Source organism: Eubalaena glacialis, chromosome 6 (genome assembly GCF_028564815.1).
Source record: "Eubalaena glacialis isolate mEubGla1 chromosome 6, mEubGla1.1.hap2.+ XY, whole genome shotgun sequence".
NCBI classification, from domain to species: domain Eukaryota; kingdom Metazoa; phylum Chordata; class Mammalia; order Artiodactyla; family Balaenidae; genus Eubalaena; species Eubalaena glacialis.
Window position 1 is genome coordinate 149,596,639 of NC_083721.1, and position 13,519 is coordinate 149,610,157.

The window sequence follows — 13,519 nt, forward strand, 5'->3', positions numbered from 1 at the left end:
ATGTAGCTGTCCAGTTTTCCCAGCACCATTTATTGAAGAGGCTGTCTTTTCCCTATTGTATATTTTTCCTCCTTTGTCATAGATAAGATGCATGCTTTTTTGATATACTGCTCAACAATGAATTTTTTGTAGATATGAACTAATTTCAAAATAAGAAAGAAGACAAATCTTTGTTGGCAATAAAATCTTCCCAAGCACTTTAACAGGGTTTCCCACTTTGCTACAGGGTGTGAGGGGAATTTCTGGCTGTTAGATGTACATATTAGCTTGATGTGGCAAGAGAAACACTGGAGCTAAACTATAATCTCACTTTGCCTTCTGTTACCCTGGGAGAATTAACACAGTTAAGTTGACTTGTGTGGGCCTTATTTTCCTCAGTGAGTTTCTCTGCAGCTGGGGGACGTATGTTTGCTGCTAGTAGCCATGTGGCTTCCCTTGCTTCACTGTTTAACCCAGCAGCAGCATCCAATAAACATTTACTTATTAGGCACTGAGGACAAGGCAAAATCTGTTCCTCAAAGAACTTCCAGGGAGGGATGGAAAAAGCAAACAGTTACACAACACAGGTATAAAACAAAAGGAGGCATCTTATCTTTTACAGACCACACTAGTTGGAGGGTGTGGGCGTTGGCCAGGAATCTTTGGGTGGAGAGAGAAAAGAAGATTCAGATGGGAATGATACTTGAGCTGAGTCTTATGAATGATGAACATTTACTGATCTCCATGAACCTCTTTTGTGTTCTTAGTTAACAAAGGATTAGAGTATTTTTTTTCTCTAGTGTCCCTTGTAGCTTTGAAAATTTATCTTTTTGACGCTATATGACCCTTTTCAGGATCTCAGAAATAATTTTATGCTTTATTAAACATTTGTGCTCCTACCTCTGGTCTACGGTCCTTGGAATCTTTAGTTTCATAAGTTTAGGGTTATGAATGGCAAAACAGAATCTTCTTGGTTCTGTTTTATTTAGTAATACCAACACATTTCATTTATAGAATACTGATGATGTTGACAAGTGACTCCTTATGTAGAATTAATCTATTAACTTCAGTGTGTTTTTATGGAATGGCTCAATTTATTGTTACCATAAATAGATATTTTTTAAATTCCAAGTTTTATATAATCTCTAAGCACATTTCATTTGTATGTCTTATTTCAGTGCTGGACCCAAAGGAGACAACATTTATGAATGGAGGTCAACTATATTGGGACCCCCAGGATCTGTCTATGAAGGAGGAGTGTTCTTTCTTGACATTACCTTTTCACCAGACTATCCATTTAAACCCCCCAAGGTCAGTATGAAGTATCCATCCATTTTTAGCAATATGTATTGTTGCATATATATATATATGTGTGTGTGTGTGTATATATATATATATATATATAAAAACGTATTCTTCAGTGTACATACCTAGGAATGCATGTCTGTTCTCTTAGCATAGGCAGCTTCTCAGGGCTGATTGTATGTAAATGGAAACAGAATGTGAAAAATTGTTTATTCCCTCACCCCAGCCCTTTACACATACTTCATTGCTTTTTTCATCCTTCATCATGTCGCCTTTCTGTGGTACATGTTTGAGTGTAACATAAGACAGCATGTTATGGGTGGAAATAGGGGCAGAGGGTGGGCTGGTGCCAGCCCTAGAGCCAGGGGAACCAGACCTGACCTGGGGGTGAGGGAGCCCACCACGGCCAGGCTTCAGGCGCCAGCTGCGAGCTTTGAGTTTGATGCCTCTAGGGCTCGGCTGCCCATGTGAATTCCACATGCACTAGAGTGGAGAGTGTGACCCACAGAGACTGAGAAATCATGTCAGGAAAATGCAATAAAGAAGAATTTATAATAGTCCATTAATAAAAATGATGGATTAATGAAAAGCCATACATAAATGAAGAAAGTATAAGAGCAGCGTCATGAGAACATGGGCAAATTTTCACTTACTTAAGATCATATCCTTTAAGAATTCTTCACATAACTTCCTACTGCCTGTAAGTTGGTCATTTGACGACTTTAAATTCATTCTTTTTTTAAATTTTTAATTTATATTGGAGCATTTTTGATTAACAATGTTGCATTAGTTTCAGGTGTACGTACAGCAAAGTGATTTAATTATACATATGCATGTATCTATTCTTCTTCAAATTCTTTTCTCATTTAGGTTATTAGAGAATATTGAGCAGAGTTCCCTGTGCTATAAAGTAGGTCCTTGTTGGTTATCTGTTCTACATATAGCAGTCATTCTCCACTTTGGAAAGGAAAAGACCCAGAGAACATTGACTCTGTCTGCTGGGCACCAAGCAGAATTCTTATTTCACCTGGCTTAACTTCTCAACGTAGAGGGAAGTAAAACCTATTTGAGTTGTCGGTTGGAGTGAACAATTTAAAAAGCAAGACTCAGACTAGACCTTCACCTTCCTGTGATCCCCCTCCCTGGCTCCTACCTCCCCTCTTTTATTTTCCTCTCTCTTCCTTTCTTCCTTCCTTTCCATTGCCGTTTGGATCTTGTTTTGGTATCAAAGCAAAAAGTAATAACTATCATTTTACCAAATAGGAAACCCATGCACAGAGAAACTAAGTAACTCCCCAGCATAATCCGAATGATATCAGGATTGAACCCAGGAAGTCTGGCCCCAAAGCCCGTGTCCCTCACTACATTACACAGTACATTTTATCCAGAATGACAGAGCTGGTGGCACTGGGAACACCCAGGGCTGCATTTGGTCGGTTTTTAGTGATGAAGCCCCAGTATAACTGATCTTTATTTTCTCCTTCTACTGGGTGGGTACCTTATGTCTCCCCTTCTACTTTGGACCAGCCCATAAGTCATCCGGTTTTACCTGTTGCACTGCTGGTGACGTGAGGACCTTCCTCTGCAGCCCCATCAGTAATGGAAGCACAGGTGGTGAGGAGGAGGGAAGACTCAGATCAGGCAGTTGTGCTCCTTACGAGCCTGGTGTGGTCTGTTCTGTGAAACATACATATCACAGAATGCGTGGGCTTATCCAGCTTCTGCATGACAGAAATGTGGAGATGAAACAAACCCAGGAGGGAAAACGGATTGATAGGTTAGATAAAATAATTCCGTTTCTGAAAAGGCCTCCTTGATGGTCTCGAAGGATCGGCCAAAACTAACAAGATGGAATGTAAACGGCTCAAGGTATAGTATTTATTTCATTGAAAGTTCAGAAAGAAATCATGATACAAGATAGGAAAGAGAGACTTGCTTTATTTTCATATAAATAAAATGTGTGGCCTTCTGAGTACAATTCTGTGGGAACTTGAAATTCTTGAAGCCTTAAGGAGATATTTTTAGGAGAACAATCTCTGGAACTCTGAACCCATCGGATGGTATCAGGGGTGCCTCATGCCCGTCTGAGCTCTTCATTTTCAGAAGGACAAACAGGAATAAGCTGGGGAGGGAAAGAGCTATTAGCATTCTTGAGTTTCTTCACTGGAGTGGGCGTCCGCTGTGTGAACCCATCTCTCCTCCAAAACACCCTAGTAAGGCTGGATGTTCCCTTTCACAGAGGAGGGGACTTAGATGAGGTTTGGAGAGGTTTTCTAATAATATACAGCCAGGAATCTACTGAACTTGGCCTCCAGGGACCGTGTACTTTCCACTGAATTATACATAATTACCCTGGAGATGTTTACTAGGAAAAATAGGACCCAGGAGGAATGTGATAGCTGTTCTCTGATGTTTCAGAAACTGTGTGGGGTTAGACTTGCTCCTGGATGGTTGGATGGGACAAAAATAGAAGCAGAAGGGTGTCAGTTACAGGGAAGCAGATTTCGATTCCACATGAGGAAAATCTGACCCATCGCCGGACAGTCTGCGTTTGAATAGCTTTGCCTCTGAGACCAGGCTTCCCTTTCCTGGGAGTGTTCAAAGAAAAAAGCTGAATTAGAACCTGTCAAGAATACTGCCAGAAAAAAACTAAAAACTAAGTCCCTCCAGTGGATAAATTTGATTAGACAATCTATTAGGACAAAGAAAAATCAAACTTTGGTAATCAAATTATCATTTAAATGCACATTTATTAGAAACCCGTGGGACGTTTTCAAAGCAAATTATCACCACCTGATTTATCGGTTTTGGAAATCGGATTTTGTAAACAGAGGTGTTACTCTAAAGGGGAAAGTTTGCGAGTGTCTTGAAAGCTGTTCACTAAAACAAAGACTTACTAATAATTTGGAAGTACCACGCCCATCCTTTGTAGTCTCCTGTTACTCTAAATAGTCCATATTTGTGATTAAGTCTTGTTTATTTCTCTGTTGCCTTCATCCTTTGCTCTTTTTCCAGTAATCTTAGGCACACACTTTGATTCATGCAGCATTTTCCAGTGCTCTGAAGAATGAACCAGGGTAGCTGTAGGTGTCAGAGAGAATCGTTGATGAGAGCAGAGGTTCACAAATCAACCTGATTCGCCATCTAATCGTTATCAAATATCTACCATAAAATGAGTCTGTTGTGCCACTGAATCCATGAGATCCCTTTTCCCAAACTCTCAGACTGGGAATCCATACTGAGAACTTTTAACTACTGTCGTGCTCAAATCTGTCACTTAAAGGGCAGTGGAGTGGCTTGGATGCCTCTTCTTGCCACCGGGACTTTTTGAATATCCCACACTCCGGCACCTAATTTTTCACACTTTCAGGGGAACCATTCCAATAATTCCTTCCAGAAGTCACCTAACTTCTAACAGGGCAAGCAAAACACATTTTTCATGCAATACGTAATGTTCTTTACACTTAGTATACTAGTTTTAAATCAGTCAAGTACCAGTTGTACTTTCAAATGCTGTATCTCAGTACAATTTTTAGTCCACTGATTTTTTTAATCTAATCAATATGTTTATGCCTCTTTTACTAAATGCATGGCATGTCTGTTTGTATGATACTGGTAGTTGTCTCTGATGCCAAGTCTTTAGTTGAAAACTTAACCACCAATGATGTCATTTCTCTGAGAAAATATCTGTTTAGTGAAACTTTATCCAGGAATAGTATATATATATGGCCAGAAAGAAAAGCATAATACTCCCATAACCTTGTCTGTGGAGCCTTTAACCATACTCAAATATTTAAAATATTTTTTATCAAAAAAAAAAAAAGAAAAGCATCATAAATCACTGGTATGTCCCAAAGTCTTTTAATACTGTATTTCTTTTTCAGTGTAGACATACATTTTAATGTTATAATTCAGATGTCTATTTACTTGTAAAGTAGGAGTTGTTTTATATCTTATTGGGGATTACATTTGCACACTCATATCATAGATAATTACTCCTGTGCTCAAAACCAGCACTTTTTAAATAGTCTAATGTGTAAATATTTTCATGTGTACTTGAAAAATTCAGAAGCAAAATAATGGAATATGTTTTATTCCTGTAGTATTTTTTTTTCTGCTAAAAACCCTTTGAAAAGATTGTGACACACTGTGTCTGGTGTTTCGTATCTTAGAGATTCTGATGACATACATCCTAAGGATAAGGGGTCTTGTTAGGTAACAGGTCAGAGCTGTGTTCTTGTGGTAGAAATACATAGACATAGGCTATTCATAATTGGCTTTTTCTGTCTCCCTGTGGATCTGGATATTTTATAAAATAAATAAATAAGTGGACCTTCTACGTAGATCTAAGAGTGGGTCGGTAGAAGGATCAAACATGCATGTTGTTTATTTTTAGTATCTCGGCCCGCCTACGCCCCAGTGAGATGCACTATATTGATGCTCATATCTGTTACTGGAAAGCATTGTTTTCATGGTAATGGCAGGACAGTATCTGCCAGTAGGTATTTTCCAAAAAGGAATGATAAAGTTTGTGCCTAGGATGTTTAAAAAAAGTAAACAGAAAACCTACAGGCATACATATTTGTTTGAGAAAAAAAGCTCGTTAGTAGTCTCTAAAAGCTTTTTAATATAGCGCGTTCCTCCATGACAAACTGCATCAAATACATTTTAAAATAAATCTTAACTTAGAGATCACTTCCGAGTGTACTGTATGTTTTATGGTTTGGTTTTGTTTTTTATGAAATTAACTGTGGTTTGCTCACTAATGAAAAGTCAGTTAATAGGAAAGGTGTTCATTGCTTTCACACAACGAAATAGATAATTTAGGTCCGTTAGATTTTCAAATTTATCATTTTCTTAAATTGACAGGTCGAGGCTAATTGTGACTAAAGTAGCTAACTAGTTATACAAGAAGCAACGACACCCAGCATTTGAAAGCCAGAGAGAGATCTGAAACTCAAGTTCATCAGGGATTTCCGTAATTTTATTCTAACTAGGTTATTATTATTCACTTGCTTTTGTTGTCGTTGCTGCTTCTGCGCTTCTCAAAGAAGAAAGCTGACAGTGTCTCCCAGCATTTTCAGGGAGAGCAGTGGTTTACATGTGTAACCCAACGGCCTGCTCATTCACTCTGGTCTTGGAGAGAGAGCACACAGTTGTCATGGAGTGACATGAATTTACTTGTCTTTAACCTGCGTTCATACGTTCATATAAAGCCTGGCCATGGATCAGGTGCTTTCACACAGATTGGGTTGCCTATTTGACATGTCCAGTTGAACACCCAGCGGTCAGGTCCCAAACCAAACTGTTGATGACACAACCCACCCGACTCCTGCCAATCCAGGTCCCTCCGCGTTCCCCACCTCAATGTATGGGAACTCCATTTCTCTAGTTGCTAAAGCTTAAACTCTTGACTCGTCTCACACAGCCTAGCCAGATCCCGTCTCACCAGCCCAAAATAAATATTCAGAATAAACCCAGATCTAACCATTTAGTAATACTCTTTCTAGTAGTAGCACTCTGGCCCCAGCCTCCATCAGCTGCTTCCCTCCCCTGGATTATTGTGGAGTCTCCTATCTGATCTCCCTGCTTCTGCCTTATCCCTCCTGCAGTGTATACCCCTGCATCAAATGATCCATTTATAGTGTGAATCAGAGTATGTCCATTCTTGGCCTAAAAACTCTCCATGATTCTCACCTCACTAAGTAAAAGCACGCAAGACCTTACAGAATCACGCTGAAATCGCCAGCTGTCACTCTTGGTTCAAATACTCTAAGCAGGCTCCTTCCATGGAGCCTTGACATGTGCTCTTCCTTCTGCCTGCATTGTCTTCCCCCAGAAATTCACATGGCACACTCCCTTCCTCCCTGCAGGTATCTGCTCAGTGTCACCTTCCAGGGAAGGTCTCATGTGACAACCCCCGACCGCCTTATGCTCCTGAACTCCCCCTACCCCACCTGCAAACGTGGCTTTTCTCCATAGCACTTCTCCCTCCTGGCATCCTGTGTTTTCTCTGTTTATGAGTTGGTGATGCTTCCCTTTCTCTAGTTAGCATGTAAGCTCCACGAGCACAGGCACTTGTCTATGTTTATGTCACTTCTGAATTCCCAGCACCTAGAACAATGCCTGGAGATCCAGTAGGCCTACCATAAAAATGTGTTGAATTAATTTAATCCATACAACTTTGCCGTAGAGACAGCATTTACCCTCCCACACACACTTCATAGATCAGAAAACTGAGGCCCATGGAGGTCACGTGGCACACAGGTCACATAAGAAGTAGGTAGCAGAACTGGAGTTCAGACCCATTTCTCAACTGAACCTTTCATTCCCCAGGTATAGAGAAAATTTAAATTACTTAAATCCTGGAATTTAAATCCACACTTGTTCTTCGATTTTACACTCTGGTACAAATTCACTATATTAGATCATTCTCTAAAACAGGTTTTTGGGAGGGAGATGAAAGAGGTGATCCAGGGAGGGAAGAACGCTACGAAAAGATTCTGAGTCCCTTGCAGTTTTGCCAGAGGCACCTGGAGCTCTTCACCAATGAGTTCCTAATTAGCAGACTCTGCAGTATTAAATCTGTGTGGAACAGTAAATACTGATTTCTGGATTTTGCTAGCCCTAAGCTAAAGGAGAAGTCATTTCCTGGGTATAAAAGGAACATACCTCAACATAATAAAGGCCATATACGACAGACCCACAGCTAACATTATACTCATTGGAGAGAAATTGAAAGTGTTTCCTCTAAAATCATGAACAAGGCAAGGATGCCCACTCTCACCACTCCTATTCAATATAGTCCGAGAAGTCCTAGCCAGAGCAATTAGGCAACACAAAGGAATAAAAGGCATCCAGATCAGAATGGAAGAAGTAAAATTGTTATTATTTGCTGATGATATGATCCTGTACAGAGAAAATCCCAGAGAATTAGTCAAAAAATTGTTGCAATTAATCAATGATTTCAGTAAAGTGGCAGGATACAAAATCAACATACAGATATCAATTGCATTCCTTTACACTAATGATGAAGCATCTGAAAAAGAAATAAAATCATCCCATTCACAATAGCATCAAAAACAATGAAATACTTAGGAATGAATTTATCCAAGGAAGTGAAAGATCAGTACAATGAAAACTATAAAATTTTGCTGAAAGAAACTGAAGACACAGACAAATGGAAAGACATCTCATGTTCGTGGATCAGAAGAATTAATATTGATAAAATGGCCATACTACCCAAAGCCATCTACAGATTCAATGCAACCCCCATCAAAATGTCAAAGGCATTCTTCACAGAAATAAAAGAAACAATCCTAAAATTTGGGCAGAACCATGAAAGATCCTGAATAGCCAAAAAAGAAAAAAATCTGGAGATATCGTGCTCCTGGATTTCAAACTATACTACAAAGCCATAGTAATAAAAACAGGTACTGGTATAAAAATAAGCACATCTACCAGTGGAACAGAATAGACATCCCAGAACTATATGGTCAACTAATATTTCAACAAGGGATCCAAGAATGCTCAATGGGGAAAGGATAGCCTCTTCAACTAATGGTGCTGGGAAAACTAGAAACACATACAGAACAATGAAATTAGACCCCTGTCTCACACTACTCAGAAAAATCAACTCAAAATGGATCAAAGACTTAAACATAAGACCTGATACCCTAAAACTTGTAGAAGAAAACATAGGGAAGAAGCTCATCCTTATTGGTCTTGGCAGTAATTTGGGAGGCACAACACCAAAAGCACAAACAACAACAAAAATCAACAAATAGGGCCACACCAAACCCACAAGCTTCAGCACAGCAAAACAGACAAGTAACAAAATGAAAAGACAGCCTACCAAATGAAAGAATATTTCTGCAAAGCACATATTGGTAAGAGGTTAATGTCCAAAATATATAAAGAAGTCAGTCAATTCAATAACAACAGCAACAACAACAAAAAACCGATTGACAAATGGGCAGAAGAACCAAATAGACATTTCTCCAAAGAAGATACACAGATGGCCAACAGGCACGTGAAAAGATCCTCAACATCACCCATTGTCAGGGAGATGCAAGTCAAAACCACAATGAACTATCACCTCACACCTGTCAGAAAGGATGTAATCAAAAAAGACAAGAGACAACAGGTGCTGGTGAGGATGTGGTGAAAAGGGGTCCCTATCTCGTGGGAATGCAGATAGGTCCACCCACTATGGAGGTTCCTCAAAAAAATTAAAAATGGATTTATTTACCATATAATCCAGCAATTCCACTTCTAAGTATACACCCAAAAGAAATGAAAACAGGAATTCAACGCGATATATGCACCCTCATTTTTATCACAGCATTATTGACAATAGCCAGGATACAGAAACAACCCAAATGCCCATCAATGGATGAATGGATAGAAAAGATGTGATACATATACACAACAGAATATTATTCAGCTGTGAGAAAAGAAAATATCCTCCCATTTGTGACAACATGGGTGGACCTTGAGAACATTATGCTAAGTGAGATAGAGAAAGACAAGCACTGAATGATAGCACTTATATGTGGAATCTAAAAAAATTAAACGTGTGAAAAACAGTAAAACGGTGGTTACCAGAGAGGATGGGGCTGGGCGACAGGGTAAGAGTAATGGTGTTTAAAGGTACAAACTTGTAACGAGTAGTAAATAAGCCATAGAGATGCACAGTATAATGAATATAGACCAAATATTGTATTATAATTATACAATTGATAAATATCACTACATCGGCAATCATGTTACAGTATACAAATTTATCAAAGTAACACATTTTACACCTTAAACTTATACAACGTTGCGTGTCAAATTAATTCAAATAGGTAGGGAGATCTAGAGAGAGAGAGAGAGAGAGAGATGGATAGATGGATAGATACATACATAAATGGATGGATGGATGGATAGATAGATGGATGAACTGACTAACTACTTTTCTACGTGGAGACCCTGACCCTGGCCTGGCTGGTCTTCAGCGTTGCCCAGTTGAGCTGGCAGGAAGCTGGGCTCTGCTCTGGCCCTGGAACTCCTCCATCTCCATCCTCAACCTGCCAGGGACCAACTTCCTCTTCCTATGCTGCCAAATCATCCATTCCCTGGAGGGACCCCTTTACTCCTTCCCTTCTCCCTCATCTCTGTCCCCAGCCTTTTCACCACGGTGTCGCCACAGGCCTGGGCATCCTCAGGACCATTAGCGCTGAGCACTGCCTGTCGGTCTCATGGCCCGTCTGGTACCACTGCCACTGCCCAAGACACATGCCAGCTGTCGTGTGCGCCCTGCTCTGGGCCCCGTCCCTGCTGAGTGTTCTGGGGGGAACTGCTGGGGCTTCCTGTTTCGGGGTTCTGACCAGGTTTGGTGTCCGGTGTTTGATTTCGCCACTCCCACGTGGCTGATGGTTGTACTGGTGGCTCTCTCCAGGTCCAGCCTGGCCCTGCTGGTCGGGGTACTCTGTAGCCCCCAGCAGATGTGGTGACCGGGCGCCACGTGGTCATTCCACTCACAAGGCTGATCTTTCTTCTCTTCGGCCTGCCCTTTGGCTGTGCTGGATTCCGAATGATTCCAATCTGCTCTTATTATATTATCTCAGAAGGACCAGATGATCCTGTCTCTTAACAGCAGCACCAAGCCCATCATTGACTTTTTCTTTGGCTCCTTTAGGCACCCGAGGCATCAGAGACTCTCGGGTTGTTTCTCCAGGGGACTTTGGAGGACATAACGGGGGTGAGGAACAGTGGAGGAAGCCTTCCTCTGGAAACCGTGGAGATTTCAGGAAGCAGGTTCGTGCAGTGATTCTGTATCAAGCAGGGTTCAGTCAGAGCAGTGGTACAGCTGGTCCTCCACATCCACGGAAATACTCCAGGATCTGCAGTCAGTTGAATCCACAGATGCAGAACCCAGGGATAGGGAGGGCCAACTAGGAGGGGCTTGAGCATCCTCGGATTGTCATGTCCTCCGGGAGTTACTGGAACCCATGCCCTATGGCTACCGAGGGAAGACTGTACTCATAGGAGAGTCTACATACAATTGTGTAAGGAGATATATATGTATCTGTAGGACCCCACACAACAGTAGGTTCTGGTTAAATTGCCTCTGGGAGGCTGTTGTCTGATGCTAGAGCTTGAAGTCTGCAGGGCAAGCTAGAACCCGGGAACATGAGCTAAAACCCACGAGAACTGTCAGGAACTCATGTCAGTCTCTCATCGCCTGCGGTTGTGATACAGGAGTTCTGCAGAAGAAGGTGGCTCCCGGGGCCATCGAGGTAAATAAACACGCCCCCGGGCCAGGAGTCAGAGGAGCTGCAGGAGTATCCCGGGGAGGGTGGAGCCCTGCACCAGTGAGATGAGCCTACAGAGAAGCAGCAACACCTATGAGCACCCTGATGCCCTGGCACCAGCCTTCCACACATGGAAACCATCTCTCTGCTCCCTTCTTTCCAACCACCAACTCTTGCGCACAATGCCTCTTGGTGCCCACCTAGCCAGACACATGTATGGAAGGGAATTCTGCGCAATGCAGTTCAGCCTAACCAGGCTGGCACTTTTCAGACCCATCACCACTTAACATTGTCAACTCGGCACCCGTAAACACCTCATTAAACCCCACTTAAGTCCAAACAAGAAAATAAAGCAAAGTCAAGCTTCTCCCTAACCCTGACACCTACACCGCGTACACCTGAAACATAGCAATCCTTTTCCTAAAAGAGGATACATCTTTTCATGTGCTATACACCATTTATATATCTTTTTTGAAATGTCTGTTCAAGCTTGCTATCCATTTTTATTGTTGTTTGTCTCTTTACATTGACTTGTTGGCACTCTTTATATATTTTAAATGAAAATTCTTTGTCAGATTTATGTAGTACAAATATTTTTTCCCAGTCTGGGACTTGCCTCTTCATTTTTGGAATATCTTTTGGTGGGCAGAGGTTTTTGTTTTTTATGTACTCTATCAAATTTTTTATTTTATGGTTAGTGCTTTATGCATTCTGAGAAACCTTTGACTACTCCCAAGGAAGCAAAGGTATTCTCCAATATTTTTTCTTTTTTTTTTCAATTTAAAAGCCTGCCTTTTATTCTGACATTACAGCTTTTGGCCATTTTATTGTTAAAGTGTCCTTTCTCTCATGAAATTACGGTCCTTGTACATTGTAGATAGTAGATCCCCCTCCCACTCATCTGTTTATTTTCCAATTTTTTTTACAGTATCATAATTTTTGCTTTTACATTTAAATGTATGAGCCATTTCAAATAAATTTGTGTGCAAAATTTGAGGTAGGGGTCAAGGTTCCTTTTGTCCCATACAGTTATCTAGTTGTTCCAGCACTGCTTGTTGAAAAGACATTCTTTCCCCCCATCACCCCCATTGAATTATTTAGCCCCTCTGTCAAAAACTAGCCTTATAAGTATGGGACTGTTTCTGGATGTTCTGATCTGTTGTCTTAGTCTATTCCAGGAGTCAGCAAACTATAGCCTATGGGCCAAAGCCAGCTCACTGCCTGCTTTTGTAAATAAAGCTTCACTGGAACATAGCCATGCCTGTTCGTTTACATGTTGTCTGGGGCTGCTTTCATGCTCCAGCACCAGGGTTGAGGAGTTTTGAACGAGACTATATGGCCTCAAAGACTAAAATATTTATTATCTAGCCCTTTGTAAAGCAAGTTGGCTGATCTCTATTCTTAAACCAACACCCACTGTTCTGATGACTGTCGCTTTGCACTAAGTCTTCAAATCAGGTAGTATATGTCCTCTAACTTCGTTTTTATTTTTCAGGATTATTTTAGCTACCCAAGTCTTTCGCATTTGCCTAGAAATTTTGGAATAATCTTCTCAATTGCCACAAAAAATCCTGATGGGATTTTGTTGAATCTGTTAATTAATCGGGGGATAATTGACATATTAGAATAGTCTTTGAATTAAAAAAGTAAAAGAAATCATTTCACATTTCACAGGTCAATTTCATACTTAGTGCCGAAACAGCCTTATATCCTCAGTATCATGACTGGGCTATTGCTTACATTTCATGAGTCAGTAATTTGTCTTTTTAGTTCGTTCTCCTTTTTCATAAACCTTTTAAAAATGCTATGCTATACTTTAATGTTGTGAGAAATTTCAGAATCAATGTGGTGAATAAAAATAGAGCAAAACAGTGGTCATTGTCTTCCTGCTTTTAAAACAAGGTACATTGTATCCATCCGTGTGCACAGCAACTGCC

At 40.7% G+C, this 13,519-nt stretch overlaps 1 protein-coding gene across 3 annotated transcripts in view; it reads left to right on the top strand.

Annotated features, from left to right (window-relative positions):
- Positions 1-13,519, top strand: part of LOC133093739 (ubiquitin-conjugating enzyme E2 E2) — a 364,710-nt gene that overhangs the window by 279,425 nt on the left and 71,766 nt on the right. For all 3 annotated transcript variants that reach the window (XM_061193715.1, XM_061193716.1, XM_061193717.1), the window contains one exon: positions 1,158-1,290. In XM_061193715.1, coding sequence (XP_061049698.1) covers positions 1,158-1,290 — 133 coding nt within the window. The remainder of the gene's footprint in view (positions 1-1,157; positions 1,291-13,519) is intronic.